This window comes from Sarcophilus harrisii, chromosome 2 (genome assembly GCF_902635505.1).
Source record: "Sarcophilus harrisii chromosome 2, mSarHar1.11, whole genome shotgun sequence".
Taxonomy (NCBI): domain Eukaryota; kingdom Metazoa; phylum Chordata; class Mammalia; order Dasyuromorphia; family Dasyuridae; genus Sarcophilus; species Sarcophilus harrisii.
Window position 1 is genome coordinate 570600856 of NC_045427.1, and position 21282 is coordinate 570622137.

The 21282-nt window shown below is 37.2% G+C and overlaps 2 protein-coding genes across 6 annotated transcripts in view; one reads left to right on the forward strand and one right to left on the reverse strand.

Moving 5' to 3' along the window:
* The window catches only part of VWA2 (von Willebrand factor A domain containing 2), a 50277-nt gene extending 46701 nt beyond the window's left edge, over positions 1 to 3576 (forward strand). Inside the window, exon 14 of the mRNA XM_003755372.2 lies at positions 2616 to 3576. Within this exon, the coding sequence (XP_003755420.1) occupies positions 2616 to 2716 (101 nt within the window). The 3' untranslated portion in view covers positions 2717 to 3576. The remainder of the gene's footprint in view (positions 1 to 2615) is intronic.
* A 1933-nt stretch (positions 3577 to 5509) lies between these two features.
* The window catches only part of AFAP1L2 (actin filament associated protein 1 like 2), a 130020-nt gene continuing 114247 nt past the window's right edge, over positions 5510 to 21282 (reverse strand). For all 5 annotated transcript variants that reach the window (XM_031955883.1, XM_023495775.2, XM_023495771.2 and 2 more), the window contains 9 exons: positions 17954 to 18165; positions 14341 to 14486; positions 13553 to 13667; positions 12321 to 12575; positions 12030 to 12222; positions 11421 to 11585; positions 8324 to 8517; positions 8105 to 8227; positions 5510 to 6642 (listed from right to left, as the gene is read on the reverse strand). In XM_031955883.1, the coding sequence (XP_031811743.1) occupies positions 6616 to 6642; positions 8105 to 8227; positions 8324 to 8517; positions 11421 to 11585; positions 12030 to 12222; positions 12321 to 12575; positions 13553 to 13667; positions 14341 to 14486; positions 17954 to 18165 (1430 nt within the window). In that variant the 3' untranslated portion in view covers positions 5510 to 6615. The remainder of the gene's footprint in view (positions 6643 to 8104; positions 8228 to 8323; positions 8518 to 11420; positions 11586 to 12029; positions 12223 to 12320; positions 12576 to 13552; positions 13668 to 14340; positions 14487 to 17953; positions 18166 to 21282) is intronic.

The window sequence follows — 21282 nt, forward strand, 5'->3', positions numbered from 1 at the left end:
ACTGTACCATCTAATTGCCCCACTTCCCTCTGTCCTGTCTGTACTCAAAAGTTTGTTTTGCTTTTGACTGCCTTCCTTAACCTGTACACACTCTTTTTCATTCCTCTTTCTCCTGTCCCCTTCCCTGTTGGGTAAGACAATTTTCATATTCAGTTAAGTCTGTGTATATTCTTCCCTCTTAAAAACAATTCTGATGAAAGTGAGATTCAAGTATTGCCCACCCCACCATTTCCCTCCCCATTGTAAAACTTCTTGCATACCTCTTATGTAAGATAATTTCCCTCATGCAACCTCTCCATTCCCCCTTCTCTCAGTACATCCTTCTTTTTCACTCCATTTATTTTTTTGAGATCACCACAATATAATTGACTCATCCTCATACCCTTTATGAAAATTGCTTCTAACTGCCCTATTACTGATAAAAAAATTTTAGGAATTACATGTTCCATCTTCTCATATAAGAATGTAAACATGTTAACTTTATTGAGTCTTTTTTTTTTTAAATCTTTTAATGCTTTTCTTTTGTCTTATGCTTGAAGTCAAATTTTCTATTCAGCTCTGATCTTTTCATCAGGAATGCTTGAAAGGTATATATTAATTATCCTTTTTTTTTTTTTTTTTTTTTTTACACCTTGGAGGATTATATACAATTTTGCTGGGCAGGTTATTCTTGGTTATAATTTTAGCTCCTTTAATGTGAAAGATGTTTAAATAGTGTGTGATCCTGACTGTAGCTTTGAAGCAGGTTGTGGTCCCTTTAAGAAACTGTATTTCCTATTGATTTGTGATTCCTTTAAGATTCCCAGCCTTTCCTGGCTGAGATATATCAGTCTAGGATGCCAGGGCCTTTGATTCACAAATCCTGATCAAAAGCACCCTTTTGAATTCCAATAGGAGATCCGGGCTTGTCCCAGCCCTCACTGCATCTGAGCCAACTTGGGCTCTCCCAGCCCCCATTCTGATGATCTACTGGGGTTTCCCAAACCCCACCAAGACAAGCAATATAATGAGCTTCCATCAATTAAGGTCTTTGCAGATGGACCTTGGCAGTACCCTTTACTGCCAGGATCTTCTGTCCACCGAGAACTGGATTCTCAGTACAAAACTCCATTTTCCATAGATCTGCCCGCTAGAATATATTCTTTTCCGGTGCCCTTCTCTCTTTACTCTCACCTATTTCCCCAGTCAGACTTTAATCTTACTTCCAATCCCCATAATAAACCTCTTATCAATCTAGGTTTTGGGGTCTGTAAATTCCTTTATAGAGAATCTCTGTGCCGCCAGAAGGGAGTCTCCAAAACTCCCTACCCTTGCGCCAAATCCCAAGGGGTGGCAGGGGAGCCAAACCCCTCCATTTGGTTCCCTGAACCCCAAACCTGCCACTAGACCTTATTTAACTCCCTGACCACCAGAAACCCTAATTTCATTTTGATTCCCTAAATCTAAACCTTATCAGCTTCATATTTGTTTCTTTATGGCAATGTAAACTCTGGAATGTGGTAATACTATTCCTGAGTTTTCGTATTGGGATCTGTTTCAGGAGGGGATAAGTGGATTCTTTCCATTTTTATTTTACCTTTAAGATATTGGGACAGTTTTTCTTTAATTTCTTGATGTTTGCTGTCTAGGCTTTTTTTTTTTGGGGGGGGGGGGTGGATCATGGCTTTCATGTAGTCCAATAATTCTTAAATTATGTCTTTTTGATCTTTTTTTTTTTTCACGTCAATTGTTTTTCTAATTTGATATTTCACGTTTTCTTCCATTTTTCCCCTTTTGATTGTTTTGTTTCTTGATGTCTCATGGAGTCATTAGCTTTCATATGCCCAATTCAATTTTTAATAAAAATACTTTTAGTGAGCCACTATACCTTTTTTCCATTTAGCCAATTCTTTTAAAGTTTTTTCTCCAGTGAATTTCTGTACCTTTTCTTGTTTTACTAAGTTGTTAATTGTCATTTCATAAATTTTTTATAAACCTTTCATTTCTTTCCCCAACTTTTTCTGTACCACTCATCACTTTCTTTAACCCTATCAGAAATTCTTCTCGGGCATGGGTCCAGTTAGCATTTTTCTTTGAGGTTCTGTCATAGTTTTCACATTGTTGTTTTCTTTTCAATTTCTGTCTGTCTTCTCTACCATAGTTGCTTGTTATTTGTTTGCTGATTTTCCCCAGTCTATTTCTTGATTTTATTTAATGTAGCTTTTGAATTTGCCCCCTTTCACTTTGATTCCAAGTTCTTGTTTATCTTTCAAACTCCTCAAAGTTATTAAAGTCTCTCTCTTTTTTCAAAATGAGATGAAGCCTGGGAAAAAATGAAAACTTGGAAGTTTACCCAATTTAAAAAAAAAAAAAAAATCAACAAAACCAAAATGGATTTTTTATTTATATTTATACACACACACATATATATGTTGGTCAAGTTAGAGGGAGATAATATATGTCAGGCTCTTCTCTCTGGTATTTTTGGGGATTTTGGCTTGGAGAAGATGAAAATCTTGAGAGATTCTGATCACCTTTTTAGGGAGAGAAGGGGATCATGTATCTTTCAATTTATTAGTATAGATCTAAAGACAAAGTCTCCATTATTTACTTCTGTTCTCTTGTCCCTTCCCCAGGAATCTTGAGAGGCGATTCCCCCAGGTCACATGGCTTGCATCAATATTCTTCAAATGGGCAGCAAGGATACCAATCACAGCATTTGCACCTGGGCAGTTGAATTAGCATTGTATCTTGTGGAACTACTATATGATCATCCACTTTCAGCCAATTTACCTAAATCAACCTTTCCTTTTCAAGAGGCAACAGCATTGATAAGCTGGCTTATTGACTTCAGTTGGTGTTTGGTTTGAAAGTCAGGAAAGTTTACTGAAATATTGACTGCACATGGAACTGTCCAATTAGTAATGCTAATTGCATATTGTTCACATGGGAAAACTATAACATCTGAATTTTAGGACTTTAAATTTTGGGAATTTTTCACCTGCAGCATTCTATATCCATTTTAGGTTTGGAAAACTGATTCAAGGTATGTGGACATAAGGTAAAAAATAATGTGTAACATGTAGTTATACTTGCAGTATTCTTCAGTATGGAATTCACAGTGCCAAGACAGACTTACCAAATGGGAATTTTAAAGCTACCAGAATGGAGATTCACTATTTGACATCTGTTTATTTTTATTTTTATTTTTTTAACATAGAGGAAAAGCTTAGGGAGGATAGAGTAGCTGGTCGAGACCAGAGGGAGAATGGAACATTGTTGGATTTCAGTCAGCTGGAAATCCATACAGTTAGACTGTGTTCCCTCAGATAGATTGTGTTTGTTAATTTACTATAGTTTTAATTAATGTTATTACTGTTTAAGAGTTCTTGATGACCTTTCTTCTGTCCCCTTTTAGCTGTTGTTTTTATTACTTTAGAGTGGGAGAGGACTAGAAAAAGCCTTAAATTTTTTTAAAAAGTATGTTAATATGACACATTTTGCTTTTTTAAAAGAGGTCAACCAGGTTTTAAAATAAAATATTAAGAAGAAAGCCTAGTTGGCTGGTTCTTTACCAGGATTTGGTCAAACAAAAAGTGGTTGGTTTGGAAAATGTTCAGTTTTCTAGTGAACGTGGCTGGGTCCATGCTCTTATTTGCACCCTATCCAAGTCTGCTTTTTTAGTGGAGGCCTCTACACAGAAGTACTCCAAGTAAAGAGTGCAAATTAAGGTTTAAAAATATAAATTTACCTTAAAAGCAATAATGAACCTAAAAAAAAAAAAAAAAAACCTATGGAAAAGCCTCTACCACACATACTAAAAGCATCAGTGATTTCGTTTGAGAATTGTTGCTGGATCACACTCTCCAGAGATCTTTTTCATAAATGCTTTTATCTGTTTGAGAACTTAGCTGTGTCCTTTCCCCCCATATATAGTAACAGCTCTTCTTTGTCTTATTGCTCTAGTTAAGGGGTGTTGGAGCTTTAAAAGTGAAATAAATCTGATATAGCAAGGCACCATCAATGAATGTGATCTCTGAGTATGTGTTACTGAAAATATATGTATTAATGGTATTTCAGTTTTCCTTCATGACTGTTACTGGCTTTGGAGTCAGGGGTCTTGGGTTGAATCCCAACTCTGCTACTTCATCTCTGTGTAATATCGGACAAGTCACTTGCCTTCTTTGAATTTTAGGTGGGATTAGAGGCTTTTAATCTTTTTCTTAAGTTTTGTTTGTGTCATTGACCTACTCTGCTGGTTTAGTGAAGTTTATGTTCTCTTCAGAATAATGTTTTTGAATAACTGAAGGAAATGATAAATTTCAGTTATGAGGTTTTAAAAAAAAAGTATATAAGTTCATGGACTCCATGATCCTTTGGAGGGTCCATAGACCCATTAAGACTTAACTCTAATAGATTATAAAGGTCTGGACTAGATGTTGAGATTACTTTTATCTCTAAATCTTTGGTCCTAGAGATTGTATTTGGCAGATAACACCACTTACTAAAAAAATCTCATTGCCATCAGATGATTGATATGAGAGATTGCTTAGGCTCTATTAACCAGCACACAGCATCACATGCCAATTATCAGGTACAGGCTGTGGGCTCAGTTTTTGTATTTTATGAGGTACTGTTTTTAAAAACATTTGACAAAAGGAATGATAAACCTTTTCCTAAATTTCAAATAACATAATTTTCTCTAGGCATGGAAGGATTATATTCTATATTGGTGGAGAAAGCTATTCACCCTGATAAAAATCAGATTTAAAACAGTAACAAATAATCATTAGTAAAAAGCTAGCTGTGTGAAGTAATTATATGTGAAGCATATGTGAAATGACTAATGGAATTCTATTTTTTTTACAATTATTTCTTCCAAGGCCTTCATTGAAATGGAACTTATCCTCACCAATCAAGTCCTAACTGTCAGTTTATTTGATAATATAATCATTGTGATTTTTTTTTTTTTTGAAGAGAGAAAAGGTATTCCCCAAAAAACTTTGATAGCAGATACTGTTGTTTAATCTTAAAAAATTAGATGGCTTTTTAATAAACTGGAATCTACTAGTCTGGATACACAGTTCAGCTTAGAAGCTGTTTCATTTGAAGGGCTGCAATTATTACTGAGTACAATATAAATTTGATTTTGGATGAGTCCCTACTCAATCCAGATGATCCCATGAAACATGAGAAAAAAACTCCAAAATAAACTTAATACTTTATTTTTTAAAAAATATCTAAAACATCGAGAACAAGTTTATGAAAAAGGAAATAAATGCCCTGTGATTAGAAAGACAAGAATTACAAAGATGTTGGGGTGGGGAGGTTGAGGTGAAGATGAAATGTCTGAAAACCTTTTAAGTAGAAACAAATATACACCATATGTTTATTTTTCTATCAAAGAAAAAAGGGCCACCAAGTGGAATGTCATCTGTTAGTTTTTTAAAACTGTCCTTTTAAGGTGGAGTGGCTAAAATAAGCTCTTATTCCCATTCACCAAATTCCATGGTATTTTTCTTGGAGGCAGCCTGGGCATTGCCTATCTCGGAGGAAAAGAGTGCTTATATCCCTTCAGTTTGAGATAGTTAATCCACAGATTAGAACTAACCTGATAAAAAGAAAAGGAAATTTTTATCTTCCACTGAACCTGGTTAATGAAATATCTTTCAGCTAGAACTGAGGCACCACTTTTTAACATGGATAAAAAACACATCCTTTCAAAAAAATGGCTTTTGTTTATAGGCTTTAAGGTGAGGATCTCACTGTTACTTATAAAATGTGTTAGAGCCTTGTAGAAGATTATCCTCATGTTAAATAAAAAAAAACATTCTTTTGTCCTTCACACTAGTGAATGAGGGCCTTTTACCAATAACTTACCTGAAGTAAAGCCACATATTCTTTTTCTTCCCTCTAAAAGGGCAACCCTCTTTCAAAAGCAAATTTTTTTTTTAATTCTAGTCTATTTCTACTTGCATAGAATCAAAAACCAAAAAGCCTGAAACTGAGAGTTTGAATTATCTATAGCACAATTGCTCTGGATTTGAGTCACTAACCCTGGAGGCCAGCTCCCTCAAAGTAGGCAAAATGTATCTCTAATTTCTGCTGAGTATCAAATAGAGATGATGATTTTAAGTTATCCTGGTTATTCAAGCTGAAATTCCAAGTGGGAGAACCATTCAGATACCTGAATTCTTCACACATTTCCTCCCCTTAAATCTCCCCCAAAACAAAAACAAAATCTCTTGTTATGAAACTATGAACTAAATTTCAGTATAATGCAATTGATAAATTTGTATGTAGAAATACACAAACCATCCCTAAGAACAGTAGCATTCCTGTTTAAAACAATGGATTAGGAATCCTATAAATATGTCCTTTCCTTTTCGGTTATTCCCTGGTTGGTGAAAAAGGGACACAAGAGTCCTTCCTTCCTCTCTCCCCATTACCTCATGGAGGTGTGGGAGTCCTTAGCCAAAGACCTCTGCTGTTCACAGTTGTCTCAGTCTCTTTCTTTTCCTTCGGAACAGACTCTCCAAGCTCAGTGTTTTCCGCCTTTATGCCAGACCTTAAATTGGGAGGATTGTCATCCAAGGTCCATATCAATCACATCAGTTTTTATTGGAAGATAGTTTCCTAACTTGCTCCTTTCTTCTCCCATTCCTGGAACACACAACACCCCCCCAAATAAATAAAAAAAGTTTTGTTTTTTTTTTTGTTTTGTTTTTGTATCAAAGTCATGCTTCAAATAATCTTTAGCTTTTCCCTGAAATAAAGCTGTACCTTTTTTTCTTTTTTTTTTTTTTTTACTATCAGTAATTCTGCCAGAAATAATAGACAGGTGGAATACCAGTCTTAAATTACTTAAATTTGTGATCACCCATAAACGCAGTGAGTGAGAGGTCTATTTATTGCAAGAGAAGCAGGGTCAAAAAGTCTATTTGAAATAATGTATGAATTTAAAAGTATGTGGGCTGGTTAAGTAGAGAAAAAAGGGATATTCAGAAGACAGCCTGTACTGCTGATATTCACATCCTATCAAGAGATTTAAAGGAAGGTCTCGCAGTATGTTGGATGGAAGATTTATGGAATGACACATACAAAAGGCCCACAAAGAGGAAGCGGCAATCTGTACTGTTGACATGAGTATAGAGATACAGACGAGATCAAAGAAATGGAATTTTATGCATCAAAAATACTTGTATATTCCACTAAAGCAAACTGAACCTCTGATTCTAAGTGAGATCTAAGTTTGAAATAGATTGCCTTAACTCAGCACACTGGCCACGGAACTCATTCTCATGTTATGCTGATATCACCATTAGTATAGAAAAGATAGAAATTTGTTTCCTGGGCTCATTACTGTGCCAGATCTCTAGAAAACTGAGATAAACCAGATCAATTTAAACAGATTATGATTCTCTGACAAGTGCTTTGGGATGGATTCCTAAAAAGGCTCCTGAACAGTTGTGGAACTAGATTTGGTTCTAGTTTCCTTTTACCCCAATGAAGTGCTGGACAGCCCCAGGCAAGTTATACTTCTTTGCAAAGCAGAAAATGACACATTAAATTTCCTACCCATCCATTCTATCCTGCAGGGAAAATCAAGTTATGCTACTCCTGGAGAAAAGCAATTGGCAGTGAAAAATGTAAATCTTGAAAGAGGTCTGATGAGGGTTTGGTTCATGTGATCTGTTTAACTGATAAGCTCAACAGGAGTTTTCAGATCCCTTCCCTTCAGTTTACAGCTCTCCAAGCTGCTACTGAATTCACCAGGTTCCAATTATGAAATGTATGTTCCTTTTGGCTTACTAATTTAAACCTCACCATGAATGTAACATGCCTGGTAATCAAGTTAACGAGTAAAGTAAATACAGGGCAGTCAAAGGCCCTTTCAGGTTTGGCTCTCCCTAATAAGCAGAGGCACAAAATTACAACAATGGACTCGATCCAGAAAATCAGTTTCCCTCCTGCTGCCCTGGTATTAATAGTTACAGGGTTAATAAATTTCAGTCATCCTCCCCTTGGGGGATGCCACAGGATTGGGAGGGAAAAGCAATGCCAGAGAATGAACAATGGATTACACCCACTTCTGTCAACCATTGACAACCCAAATCCTGCTTACCATAGCTTTCCTTAAAACTGTTCCCTTGCCTGTTACCATGACAGAGAGAGGTCTGTTTTTTAAAGCTGTAGCAGAGTTGACTGGAGAAGAATCGGCAGCAGGAGCAGGATTGGGGGCTTTGGCCTGAAATTACAAAATAGAAGCCACACCTGGGTTAAATGGTGTTCTTCAACTCTTTGCTGGCTGGCTTGGAGCAGCAACAGCCTACAGCACACATACTTTGGGAGTTGTATTCTCCAAGTGAGTGGTGTCCACTGCTGTGCCCAGTGTCACGGGTCCTGCCTCCGCCTTCCTCAGGCTTTCTTTCACCTCCATGATGCTCAGTTCCAGGTCCACACGTCTGTTTTCCTTCTCCCTGCATTCCTCCTCCATCTCCTTTAGTCTCTGCTCCAGACAGACCAGGGCACACCTGTCTGCAAAGAGGAAGGACAAAAAGGAGCATGGGGTTGTGTTTTCTTCCAAAGAACTATATTATACCTGGAGAACAAGCAATACAGTTCAACAAATATGCTTTAAGTGCCTACTGTTTGCTAAGCCAACGAGATACAAAGATAAATAAAGAGTTGCTTTCTTCCACTTACTCAAATGTCAGGTTCTGCCCCCAGTCAGTCATCATGATGGAGACTAAGGATGGTTTAGGCTCAAATTTTCTAACATGTGATCTTGAGCAAGCTGCAATGGATAAAGCACTGAACCTGGAGTCAGGAAAAGTTCAAATCCAGTCTTAGACACTTGCTAGCTGTGTGAGCCTGGGTATCACTTAACTTCCGTGGGCCTTTTTTCCTCATCCATAAAATAAAGTATACCTGTATCTCTCAGGATTGTTTTGAGGATGAGAGGAGGTAATATTTGTAAAAGGGCATAGAAAGCACTATATAACAGCAGTTATTATTATTATTACTACTTATCCCCCTGGGGCTTCATTTGTAAAGGAAGAGATGGGGTGGAATAGACCAATTAGAGCTCTTGAAATCCCAGGGTACCTTCTCCCTCCATTTTGACTCGAATCTGACACTTAGCGGACTGGACGATCTATACGTTATTTTTCAAGTTCTAAATCTATAATCCTAGGATTTTTCCCCTCAATCATATCTATTTTTATGTTGGTATCTGATAGGGAGCTTCCCCATCAAAGGAGACTTATTTTTTGCTCTTTTACTTAAGTCAGAAGGTTGCCTAAGGCTTTCTGAGGGTTTAAATGACTTATCCAGGATCCCAAAGTCAGTTGGGCTCATAGGCCTTTCTCTATTCATAATGCTACAGAGAGATACAAAGAATAAGAAGCCACTGCTAGTGAATGTTTAACGATTGGTTCTCTATGGGAGAAAAACATAAGGGCTGACATTGGTACCATTTGCTCTGAGTTACAAAGCTTGCTTATAAAGATGGTGCTTTGCAGCTAGGATAGTTAGACGTGCTTAATAATAATCCTTATTAATATTCTCTATTTCCAAACCCAGGAAAATAATATCAAGCTCGTATATAATTACACTATGAAGGTTACCCAATAGAGATAGGCAGATCCAGCTATGGTTGTTGACCTTGATGCTTCACTTCTGAAGAGGGAGGGAACAAGATTTATAAACAGTTGCATTCTCCACCCACATTTAGTTCACAAATCCTTTTAAATACAGAAAAAACTCAACTCTGAAGCTCTTGGTTTTGTCTATAGCAATCCTATAGCCTTCTCTCTTCTCTTCAATGCCATTCATTTTATGAAACTCCAAGATCTGGAGACACAAGTTTTGGCTTTTTCCCCTAGAGGAAATTCAGTGGGGGCATGAATCACAAAAAATTTCCATCTTCCTTCTAGGAGAAAATCCCCAGTCAAGGAGTCCTTAAATTTTTTTGTGTGTCATGGACTCCTTAGGCAGTCAGATGGATCCTATGGGCCCCTTCCCATGTTTGGGATGGTGTTTGTTTACAGACAATTGAAGAAAATGCTAAATATCAATTAGAGATTATAAAGACGTAACTTCTTCCCTCTCCCAGTGTTCATGAAACCCCTGAAATCTATCTACAGTATGGGTCTATGGGTCCCAGACTAAGAACTCTACTTTAGAGGAAGGTGCTATATATATATCCTTAGGACCTTCTAGCTCTTTTTCTTTCCCTGGAATAAACCCATGTGGACAGCAGGTCCGATGTAGCTGAAACAAATTTCGGACTGTTGAAAGTAGTTCTTCTATAGGCAAGACCATGAAACTACTACCTTGGATTATTAAATTCCTGTCTGTATTAGTTACTTCCCTAACTTCGGAATAATATTTATAAAGCCCTTTGCAAACCTCAGAGTGCTTTATTCTTATCATCATCAATGGCTGTATTTAGCAAGTACCTTTTAGTCATTAAAAGACTCCTCTCTTTCCCAATGTTTGCAAATTAATAATAGCTTCAGCATTATTGGGCTTATGATCAGGAATATTAAAGTCAGAAATATTCCATATATACTGAAATATTGAAGCAGCATATTTTTTGTAATAGCAAGAACCAGAAACAAAGTCCATTAATTAGGGGGCATGGCTGAACAGATTTTAGGATATGAATGTAAAGGAATATTGTTATTGTTTGGTAAGAAAAAATGAAGCAGGATTGCATAAGTAGTGAGCCAGCCTCGAATTCAAGAATCAAGTCTTATCACTAAAAAATACTGACTCATGTTTAGAAGGTACTAAGCTAGAATGGAGAAGAAATTCCTCACTGGAAGCTCACTAGAGTCATACAATCACAGGTTAGAGAAACATGGGAAGACTTGTATGAAATGATGTATTAGAAAGCAGATGTCAAAACTCTAAATAATTTTAGTGATCAGTCCTAAATAGATTAAAAAAAAAAAAACAACAAATCTCTTTCTCTTTGGCAGAAATAGAGGAATATAAAGACACACTGCCTGACATAGTCACCATGTAAGTTGTTTTTACTGAATATTTTTTTCTTAGAAGAAGAGTTCAATGCTGTATGTATGGAATTTTTTTGGGGGGGAGAAAGGGGTGGCAGTCTGTACTTGAAAACGACTAGCATAAAATCAAGAGGCATCCAAAAATTGTATTTTTAAAAAGAACTGAAGGGAAAGAGCTCTTGAAGCAAAGGCTGGAAAGCTACTTGTTGAACATGTAATAGTTCTTTTTGTGAATGGTAGAACTTAATAACGACAAAGGTTCCATTCATTCTATGAAATTTTTTGACTTTGCAATCTAAGGAAACTCACTATTGTAGTGGCTTCCTAGGATAAGGACATTCAGGAAGAGATGTTTTGCAAAGGGGCTATACCACATAGCATGTACATACTATCTCATGCCTCCAACTAGTATCACACCTGTACATTTCACCATGGTGTCTTTCAGTTCTCGCCTTTCTCTCCGAAGCTGTGCAAGGTGACTCCGGATTTCTTCCTTCTCCTTCTCAAGCCTCCTCTTTTCCTCTGTGTACCGCTTCACTTCAGCCTCAGTCCTATTCTTGCCAAGTTTAATTTCTACAGGTGCTGTGATAGAAGGGAGGACACAGTATGACCAGCAAATTACAATCTCTTTGGAGAAGTCCTAGCTAGAGAAACAAAATTGGAAGCCAACCTCTGAACTGAGATCTTGAAGGCACAGAGGATAGAGAAGAAATCAGGGATCAGAATTTTAGTGAGTACCTGCCTTTAGGGGATGGAAAAGAAGTAGAACCCTTGAAGAAAAGTGAGAAGAAAAAAATCAGAAAATTTAAGAGGTGATAAATCGAAATAATGAATTATTAAATACAACAGCCAAGAGAAGAAACTCCAGAAAGGAGGGAATGGTCACAATCACGTCAGATGCTGCTGAGCAAGATGAAGACAGGAGAAAGGCCAATGGATCTGCTAACTGGGAAGTCACTGAGAAAAGAGCCTGGTGGGTTGTATCCTAGAACTGGAAGTTTTGTGGTATATAGCTAGGAAACCCACCTGCAATGATCCCTTTGGTCTTATCAGTTTTCTCTTTAGGGGTAGCCACTGGCTGGGGAGGAGCCGCTGTTGCTGTGCTGAATTGGAAGTCAGGAACACTCTGAGGGAAAGAGATTTTCTGCTGTTGGGTTTGGATTTTGACACCAGTGCCTTTTGGAGACATCTCTTCTGATTCTGACCTTTCTGGCTGTTTCTGTATTTAGAGAAAGTAATGAGAATTGAGACAATGAGAAAGAATAGGAATAGAAGAGAAAACAAAGTAGTTTATTTGAACATGAAACCAGCCGGTACCTGCTCTTGTGTTATTTCCAAAGACTTTTGGCAGAATTCTTTTTCCCTGTCTCCTAAAGAGCTTTCAGTGCTATCTTCTAATTCTGTCTTAAAGATGGCTTTTTCCAAAAGGGGAGAGGAATGAGGGGAAGGTTGGATTTTCACATGATTGGGGCCAGGTGGGAAGGACATAAGTGGTGTGAGGTCCAAGTATACTCGATCCAATTCTTCAAACGTGGTTGCTTTCAGAGGGGTGGTATCTTGGATTTGTTCTGCCTATGAGAGAAAGAAATAATGCAGCTGACATCTGAAAAGTTTCACAAGAGTTTTTGCCACCTCCTACTTGGAACACTAAAGTTTTAATATGTATCTAATAAACTTTTAAATTGAATCAAGTATTCTGTGGTACCTGATCCTGCCAACCCAAACATGAAGTTTGAAGGATGGCCAGTGGGGACGGAAATGCAGCTGCCAGGGTGGAGTGGGAATTTATACTCCCCTTGGTCAGGGGCTATTAGACTTCTGGAGAACGACCAATATATCATTTCTGGTGTATTGTAATCCTGATGTTTTCAAAACCGCAGGAAAACATTTCTATCTCCTCTCTTTAAAGAAATTGGAGATCTCAACCTCCATTTCTTCATTCAGAAGATATGGGCTACTCTATTAGAACAATCCTTTAGGATCTAACCTCATTTTCATAGCTGCTATGGGTCCTGAAAGGACCAGTCATGATTTTTCAAGAGGAAGTCTGTCAGAAGATCCAATGAACAAACCCTGGGTGTTTAAATGTTATTACTGACTATAACCCAAACACATTTTACACCCAGCACTAAACAGTTGGTTAACCAGTTTGACTATACAGTGGCAATCTACAAAAGATGTTTTGCTATCCAGACATCTCTATTCCTGCTTTTATAAGTGGTCCTACAGTACTATTTTCTCACCATACAGGAAGTCTCTAACCTATTTCTCAATTATTCTATTCATCCTTTTAATTTTTAAAAATATTTAATATTTTATTTCCCCAATTCCATATAAAACAATTTTTTTACATTTGTTTTTAAAACTGAGTTCCAGATTTTCTCCCTTCTTTCCTCCCCCTCTACATCCCTTTGCTCCCCCACACTGAGAAAGTACATGTGAAAGTGCTCATAAAGTGAACAATACTAGAAAATCTGTCTCATTTACTCACAGTATTTGCTTACTATTAGGATCATCTTTTTGCATACCTATCAAGAACAAGAACTTACTAATGTTGGCTCGTTTGTATCCAGAATAACTTCATCATAAGGTTCCTCGTGCTGGTGACCTTTGGGCAGGTTATCAATATAGGCGTTAGGCTCTGAATATTTTCTCTGCATCAGACTGGAACACATAAGCCAAGGACATTAGAGGAGAAGGCAGTAGACAGCTATCTCTCTGCTCAAAGGGATTATGGGAACATAAACATTAGAGATATTCAGATTCTCTTCAATACAAATAGATATAATCTAATGAGAGCTCATTTAGTATGTCTTCCTACTCTTGAAATGAGAGTGATTATGGGGAACTAACTATATATGAGCCTTATTATTGGAGACTTAGATCTTATATCCTGAGCCTCTAATTTTGTGTATACTGATGGGAATGGAGAGCCCATTCCCTGCAAACTTCTCTATAATAAGTAAGATGAGGGTCTCAAGCAACACTAAAGGAAAGTGGTTGGTTTATTTGTTTTAGTAAATCTTTTGTTTTGTGGTGAGTAGGTAAGTCCCAGTGAGGGATTTTTAATGCCAATATTGGAAGGCACTATCTGTATCACTTTTAGTGTTAAGAGTTGCTTCAGAGATTGAGAGATCAGGTCCACAATCACACTATCAGTATAGGTTGGAGATGGGATGTGAACCAAGTTTTCCTGACTCCAAAATTAGCTTTTTTGCATGTACTGGGCCATATTAAATCACTTTCAGTAAAGCTAGAACTGAAAATCATTCTTGTTCTCTCTCTTGCATATGCATTTCTGCCTGAGAACAGAAGAAAGCTTTCCCCCAGAACTTACAAGAAAGAGGTCTTTGCTGCACTCACAATACAGGAAACTCGATCTGCATCCACATAGTCATAGGTAAATTCTTCTGGGTCTGTCTTGGACCCCGATTCAGACAAAAGGAGGCCCAGCCAATGGCCCATTTCCTCTGAAGATTTGGCCTGAAAAGGGAGAAAACAGATCTGGCCAATCAAGGCTGGACTGCATACATTCCAAAAGGCCTTTTCATAGCCAAATAAGACATTCCTTCACCAGGAAAGGGTGAGCATAGGTGCATCCTTATTCTCTTCCCCATCCCCCCCAAAGCTACCTTGACAAACAAATCCCCACTCAGATGCAAAAATTGCATTCAGAGTACTTAGATTAAGAGCTTCTCGGCCTTTAGACTTCCCCTCTTTATAAATATGCATGTGGCACAATACAAAGGAATATATGACAGCATCACCCATTTGATTTATTGTGTGGCTCCAATGCCAGGAAAGAATTACTTGAAAATTCTTGACCCTTAGATTTAGACTGGAAATTCCTGTTTGGCAGAGACCAAACAGGTATTATTTAAGTTCTACCCGGAATAGTACTTTAATAGTACTGAATGTTGTGTTGTAATAATGTTAAGTACATATAATTATTAGTTGAAGACCCCAATCACAAATTAATCTGAGCCTCAGTTAGTACAATAGCTTTGAAATTTCGAATACAGATAAGCCTGATGCAACAAAAGCAGAATAATGTCTCCCTAAATATTTACCATTGACTTTCATACCTAAACAGAAATCTGAATTCATGATTTCATTCATGATTATTTTATGCGACAAAACACTGGAACGACATACTCATGTATCCACATATTGTAACAAGGTTATATTCATCAATCACTTATTTAGCATCTTAAAGTGGACAAAAGATTCAATTCAAAACAACCACATGAAAGTAGGCTATGAGTAACATTTATATGGTACCTTAAGGTTTACAAAGTATTTTAAATGAGTTAATTTCAAATGATAAGAAAAAGAATTACCCACAGTTTACAGATTAAGACATAGAGGCAAAGAAATATTTCATGGACCTACAGTTACTATGTACATGATCTGGGACTTGAATTTTCTTCTCTCAATTCCCAAATACTTTGCTGCATACAGTGAAAATCCTTACAGAAATTATGATTCCCTTTAGGGAAAGAGGCAAAATAGTTACCATGTAAAATCTGGTATGATCTGGGAGATTAGCAAACCCTGACTAGGAATGCTACAGCCCTTCCCCTCTTAAGGTATAAATTTCTTGTCTATTTTTCTAAATTTACATTATCATCAGAAAGTTAAAGAATGGAGATTCCGTTTGAACTTGTGTCATTAAGGATATTCTTATATTATTTTAAATTTTAAAAGATGGTTATACAACAACAAATACCTAGGATATATCTAATATGGCATTTTTGTATGTATAGAATTTTGTAGTAATTGCATGGAGCCTCTACTCCCACTAGAGGGCAATACTGGAGCATAATTTTAACAAAAACATTTTTAGGGTTTTAAGTGGATTTGAGACTACAAGTACACAAATTATACAGGCACATACAGATATAACCACTTAACAACAATTATTAAATCCCAGAAAAGAAGACATTAGGTCAAAATAATATTTACAGAAGACAGTTAATCTGACAGAAACAAAGGTAGAACTGCTATATAAAAATAAATATATATACATATATATAAATATACACACATGTGTATATATACATGTGAGTGTGTGTCACACACACACATAAATATACACACACAGCAGAATTAGGTGCTAAAATATTAAAATTATTACAAGATAAATTAGTTAGGACAATGTTGTAGATAGGTGTGTGTGTGTGTATGTGTATGTGTGTTACACACACACATATTTTAAAGACACATTTCAGCTGAATCCCTCTACATAGAATCAGTCAACCAATAAAGAAATGTCACTATGTGTCAAGCAATTATTAAGCACTAGGAATACAAAAACAAGAAAAACAGTCCCATCTTCAAGGAGCTTAACATTCTAAAATAAGGGAAACAACATGTGTATAATGTATGTATGTATGTATGCATTTATGTATACATACCTACACCAAATAAATACACCATAGTTTTGGAAGGGAGAGTAGGGAGGCTGGGAGGATTGGGAAGGGCTTTTTACATAAAGAGCAACTGACTAAAGCCTTGAAGGAAAAACCTCCCCATATCTTGGTTGAATCTTTACAAACTGCTGAAGCCAAAAAAAAAAAAAAAAAATCACTCAGTGGCCAGCTTTCTAGTGATCTCATCTAGTGAGGAGCTTCTCTCCATTTGGCTAACCAATTCATCAGCAAGCATTAAGTGCCTATGTAGCAGGCACTAGAGACAAATACTAAAAAGGAACAGTACTTGGTCCTCAAAAAGCTGACATTCTGTAAGCTGACAACAGCCCCAATAGCCCAGTGCCTATGCCCACATGAGACCTGTCAGAGCTTCCACTAGTAGACAGCCTCTTGGAATTCAGGGTCACCTTTGTGGAAACAGTTGGTGATACACCAGAAAGCTAAATGAGCCTGAAGTCAGGAGGAGCTCAGTTCAAATCCAGCCTCAGACACTTTCTAGCTCTGTGATCATTGGCAAGACACTTCTCAGTTTCCTCAGCTGTAAAATGCTAATAATAGCATCTATCTTGCAGGGTTGTTTTAAGGATCAAATGAGATAATAGTTGTAAAAAGTGCTTATCACAGTGCTTGGAACATAAATAGGTGCTATTAAAATGTTTATACCCTTCCCCCAGTATCATAAGGCATTTTAATGAAGGATAGATGCACACACATATGCTCAAATGCACAGTGAGTATACAGCAGCACTAATATGTTCCTTTTTAATCTTTGTCTAATAGCATTAGATTGTCTCTCATGTTTATACTTGTACTTCCTACCCGATGGCAGTGATGGAAGGATGAGGTTTTTAATCTAGCCAGTTGTATATGTGTTTCTCAATCCCAGTTATCTCTCAGAGATCAGTTCCAGTCACATTTTTTATTTTACAGACACAGAAGCCTCCATCTGGTGCTACATAAACTAAATAACCCCCACTTCTGGAATCTCTAGAAGCTTTTTTTAGCAGCTTTGGGAACTATAAATAACTTTTCCACCATAAATGCAGGAAATTGTTCTTATTGTCCTCCTACTTTACCATAACTGCCCTGAGGTCAGAAAGGGAGGGATGAAAATTAAAACAAAACAAAAAAACAAACACAATCTCAGACAAATGTTAAGTAAAAATAATGCCAGGCTATATTTAATTGCCCTTTGCAAGCTTATAGTGCTGTTCTGGATTTCCAGTTAACTCCTGCTACCTCTAAACAGAAGCTAGCTCTCAGCTCCTGCCAAGCAGAAATAGTGTCATTTTTTTGGAAAAAGCTAGAAAGAGGGAGCTTTGATTCCTCTTCATAAGCTCTGTGAATCTGGGCACTCATATGGCTTCTCATCAGCTATTTCCTCAGTTATAAAAATGGGAATAAATCTATCTGTATCATCTGCCTCACAGAATTCTTATAAAGAGATGAAATCTTGTATGTGAAAAGTGCTGTGTATAATTGTAAACTGCTGCTACCACTGAGCGCACACACACATTACCTCAAGCATGGCTATCTCCTCTCCATTGTTGAGAATCCGAAAGGAGTAGAGGTGATCAGGACTGGGATTTGGGATAACTTCGCATCCCACCAGGCTGAGGGGCTGCTGTGCCGATTTAGTGCGGTTCCTGTCCTGGTAGATGTGCAGGTGGCTATCCTTCACACAGCACCACCGGGATTTCCACTGGCTGTTGATCAGGACATTCAGGTAACCTGCCGAAAAAGGACTGTCTGTAATAGGGGCAGAGTCATTCACATCTAAGCCTTAGTTCTGGCAACACAAAGTCCCATACTTCATTGGAATTGAAGCTAAGGAGCCTCCTTACATATAACACTATAGTACTCTTTTCAAAATGCACACAGACACAAAAATATACTCATATTTATAATATACACAAATATACTATATTCTATATACTCACATATAAAAATTATATATATATATATATATATATATACACACATGCACATATATTTATTTGTATTTCTGTGAATTTGAATTTTGGAGGAATGGGAATATGACTACCTTTATGTATTACTTTTATAAGAGTATAACACAGTACAGTTGGAAGTGTCCTAAATTTGGGTGAACCCACAGCTAGCATTTTTTCAGGTCACATTAGATCATAACATTTAGAGCTAGAAAGACAATTTCTGACCAACCCTCTCACTTTACAAAGGAATAGCTCAGAACCCCAGAGAGATTAAATAATTGGCACCAAGTCATACTGAGAGCAAGCAGTAAAGTTGAAATTTGAACTTTAGCCTTCTGCATTGGGATACAGGGGCTTCTGATCCTTGTTTTCTTATCTCTAACATGGTGGTGTCATACTGGATAAATGATTTCTAAGATTCTTTTTGTTTTAAATCTGTGATCTGTGAGTGGGAAGTGTTATTGTGCCCAAGATTAGACAATACTGAATAATAACACAAAATATAAATTGACTGAACCATAAGGAAATATTCCAGGCAGGGTTGGTGAGGATCAGATGTGGATGCTACTGCTCTGAAAACAAATTTGAACTTTCTGAAATGATTCTTATCTCAAAACTGTTCTTCACTTATATAAAGCAGTAGGTTGGTGGAAAATCTGCTGCCTAATAGAGAGATGACTCCCATTTCCTGCTCTAAATCCCCCTTCCCATGGTTTTGGGGAAACCATCAATTTCTTTTAATAACAGCCTCTTAACCTCTTAGCAGCTGCCAGCATAGGATCTTCTGCAAAGTGTGTCCCACTCCCTACCTCTCCTCTCCCATCATGTCCACACATAGATGTGCTTTTCTAATCAGGCAAGTCACTTCACTGTCCCACAAACCTCTTGATCATTCTGGCCACACATGTCTTGTGCTCTTACGTCATGCTGCTCCTTTCGGAAATACCCTCTCTTCGTTACTTTATCCAAAGCCTATTTATCTTTCAGATCTTAACTCAATTGCTGCCTCCCTCATGAAGTCTTCCAGTTGCTCTAGCTCTCAATTAGCAGTGACACTTTCAGCTCACCAACTTAACTGTGTTATTTATATTCTCCATGTCTTAGTATTTCTTCCTCAACCAAACTGTAAACTAAGCTCTTCAGGGTAATGACTGTCTTATCTTTCCACATCCTCATTACTCTCTAATCTTGTTCTAAGGAACTGTGGGTGTTCACTGTCTAATGAACAAAATAAAACATTTTGATCGTTCTTAAAGTAATTTTGTACATGCTATACCTTGGCTAGAGCCAGGATCATAAGCTTAATAATTCTGTTCAAGGCATCCCATTCCCTTCCTGAGCCAAGATAAAACATGTCCATTATATAACTACTTCCCACCCAAAGTGGAAGCTAGTTGAGGTCATGATGCTAGTCCTAACCAGAAACTGGATTGGAAGCAGAGGGAAATAAGTGGGAGATAAGAGGGGAGTGCCTTGCAAATCTCAAAGCACTTGCTGTATAAATGCAAGACAATGTTATTATTAACTCATACCAGTCTATTCTAAGGATCAGCCAAACCCTGGGAAGGGTAGTTACTTTGTTCTCCTGAGGCCTTTCCATCTCCTTTGGGACTGGAAGGGCATATTATTGCTGAGTGTGCTTCCATAAATAACACTGCTACAACACCCAGAAACAATGACTCACTGGCACTATTCTCATGCAGCACCAAACCATGCCCTCTGGAAGCTGTACCCTAAGATGATGCAATAGCCACACAACCAGACTGGCATCAACAGGCACAAATCACCCTTGCTGGAAAAACACAGTCTCCAAAGGCAAGGACAATCTCATCCCAGTGAAATCCCAATGACCACATCCATGGTCTGCGGGAAAAGTAGTTCTAATCATTGGAACAATATCCAGACCATCATAGACAATAAATCAATAATAGTATTGAGAGAATAAAAGATTAAAGGAAATGAAACTATATCTTATGAGTAAAAGTGAAATGCTTGGGTCAAGAGAGAGCCAAGGACTAATAATAATTACCTTCAACTATTACAACCTCCTAGAAAGAATACTTGACAGAGAATACTATACGTCTGATTTAATCTTGACTAAATCACTAATTTCATAGAATCACAGCATCTGGAGCTGGAGAAGACTTTGGAGACCAACTCAATCCAATGTCAACCATTTTGGAGATGAGGAAATTTGCTTGCCCAAAGTCCACAGAGCTGAAATTTAAACTCCTTTGACTACAAATCTAGTGTTGTTGTTTTTTTTTCCCCCCAACAGCTCTTTCCAGGATCAGAATATTTTATTTTATTTTATTATTACTATTTTTAGATCTAGGATATTAAAAAAAAAAATGAAGAAGTATATCTATGATATAACGGCTTGAGAATCAGGAAAACCAGGTTATAGCCTTGCTTCTACCACTATCCATATAATCTCTTTCCTTTCTAGCCTGTTTCCTCCTCTCTAAAACAAGACAGATTAGATCAGAAACATCTGAGATAGCTTCTAGTTCTAACATCTTCCAAGTCTAATACACAAAAACTTCATTACATCTAACCTTATCCTCTTTCCTTACCCTAAGGATGCCTTGGACCCTCCCTCTCCTTCATTACAAATCTTTGGCTCATAATTCCCCATCTTCAAATGTCCATATTCACTTCCGTAAAGCCTTCAGTCAGGATCCCAGCCAAAAACAACATCTTCTTCCCCTGAATTCCTATGATGTTTATTGTCTGTATCACTCAAATTGCATCTGTCAAATGTTGCTCTTTAATTGTAGCTTTTGGTAAATGTGTCTTCCTGTATCACTAGATTAAAAGCTTCAAAGACTTTTATTTCTTTGTTGTCCTCATTAAAAAAGTGCACATTTATATGATGCTTTTAAAGTTTACTTTT